A 1,659-nucleotide genomic window follows, 5' to 3' on the forward strand; every position below is an offset into this window, starting at 1 on the left:
CACTTTGGGAGGCCAAGGTGGGTGGATTACCTGAGGTCAGGAGTTCAAGACCAGCCTGGCCATCATGGTGAAACCCCATCTTAAAAAAAAAAAAAAAATCACTGGTAGCTCTGGTGGGAGGTTCCTTATCCTTCTTGCTCTATTATGCCTTAGGGAGAGAATCCTAGGTCAACCAGTGTGTTTTACTGGGCCCCAGTTTTCCCACTGGCAATGTGCACACACAAAAACAATATCAGGGGGAAGACTCTTCCTGTTCCAAGGAGTGCCTCTTACTAGTGAAAAAGTATGAGTAGATGGTATGTCAGTGGGGGTTGAGGGGTAGAGGAAGATAATTTTTCTGTTACTGTTAGCAGTCATCTCAGGCAGGGGTCTACTCACCAGCCAGCCTTTGCCAGTGGTTAGTTTCAGATTCTCCCCTGCTAGTCTGGGCTTGGACCCATAACAAGCTGAGAGCCTCTCTTCCAGAAATCTCTGAGCTCGGATGTCATAGAACAGCAGGGAGCCCTGCCCTGTTCCCACAGTGATGATGTGCTCATAGAAACTCACTGACCGGATCCCTAAAAGAGAGAAAAGTAAAAGGGAGTGAGGCAGGAGAGAGTATGTGCTTGACTGTCTGCTAGCCTGACTTTTTCCAACACTGAGTTCCCACTGCCCACCCCCCCCAACCAAGTATCAGACAGTGCTTTTCCAACGGCAAGTAAGCCCACGGAAAAGCAAAGAGAATCCTGATGCCATCCTACCTATCCACACACTAACAGAAACCATCTAAAAAGCCTTGGAAAAGTGTCAGATTCCTGATGATGCTCAAGATGCTTTTGGCTGAAGACCATTAAGTGCTCAGAACTTCCTTGCTTCCTCTCAACTCACTCTGGAGTCGTCTTCTAACTCTAAGCTCTTCTCCGTATCATATATTTCCAACCTACACTGCAACTCAGGGTAATGTGCATATTTATACATTATATCAGTATGGATTCCTTGTATTTGACCTAAAACCACTACTGTGGCAATGCAAGAAGTCTTATTTTTTGTGATGGAGTCACTCTGTCGTCCAGGCTAGAGTGCAATGGCATGATCTTGGCTCACTGCAACCTCTGCCTTCTGGGTTCAAGCAATTCTCCTGGCTCAGCCTCCCAAGTAGCTGGGACTATAGGCACCACCACCAGACCCAGCTAATTCTTGCATTTTCTTTTCTTTTCTTTTTTGAGACAGAGTTTCCCTCTTGTTGCCTAGGCTGGAATGCAGTGGCGTGATCTTGGCTCACCACAACCTCCACCTCCCAGGTTGAAGCAATTCTCCTGCCTCAGCCTTCCAAGTAGCTGGGATTATAGGCATGAACCACCACGCCCTGCTAATTTTTGTATTTTTTAGTAGAGATGGGGTTTCTCCATGTTGGTCAGGCTGGTCTCAAACTCCCAATCTCAGGTGATCCGCCCGCCTCAGCCTCTGAAAGTGCTGGGATTACAGGCCTGAGCCACTGCACCTGGATAATTCTTGCATTTTCTTTTTTTTTTGAGACGGAGTTTTGCTGTTGTTGCCCAGGCTGGAGTGCAATGGCCCGATCTCGGCTCACCGCAACCTCCGCCTCCTGGGTTCAAGCAATTCTCCGGCCTCAGCCTCCCGAGTAGCTGGGACTACAGGCATGCACCATCATGCCCAGCT

General features: G+C 48.3%; 1 protein-coding gene across 1 annotated transcript in view; it reads right to left on the bottom strand.

Annotated features, from left to right (window-relative positions):
- DCAF12 (DDB1 and CUL4 associated factor 12) overlaps positions 1-1,659 on the bottom strand; it is a 49,368-nt gene that overhangs the window by 2,739 nt on the left and 44,970 nt on the right. The window contains exon 8 of the mRNA XM_017542952.1: positions 379-557. Within this exon, the coding sequence (XP_017398441.1) occupies positions 379-557 (179 nt within the window). The remainder of the gene's footprint in view (positions 1-378; positions 558-1,659) is intronic.

Source organism: Cebus imitator, unplaced genomic scaffold, assembly GCF_001604975.1.
Source record: "Cebus imitator isolate Cc_AM_T3 unplaced genomic scaffold, Cebus_imitator-1.0 Scaffold149, whole genome shotgun sequence".
Taxonomy (NCBI): domain Eukaryota; kingdom Metazoa; phylum Chordata; class Mammalia; order Primates; family Cebidae; genus Cebus; species Cebus imitator.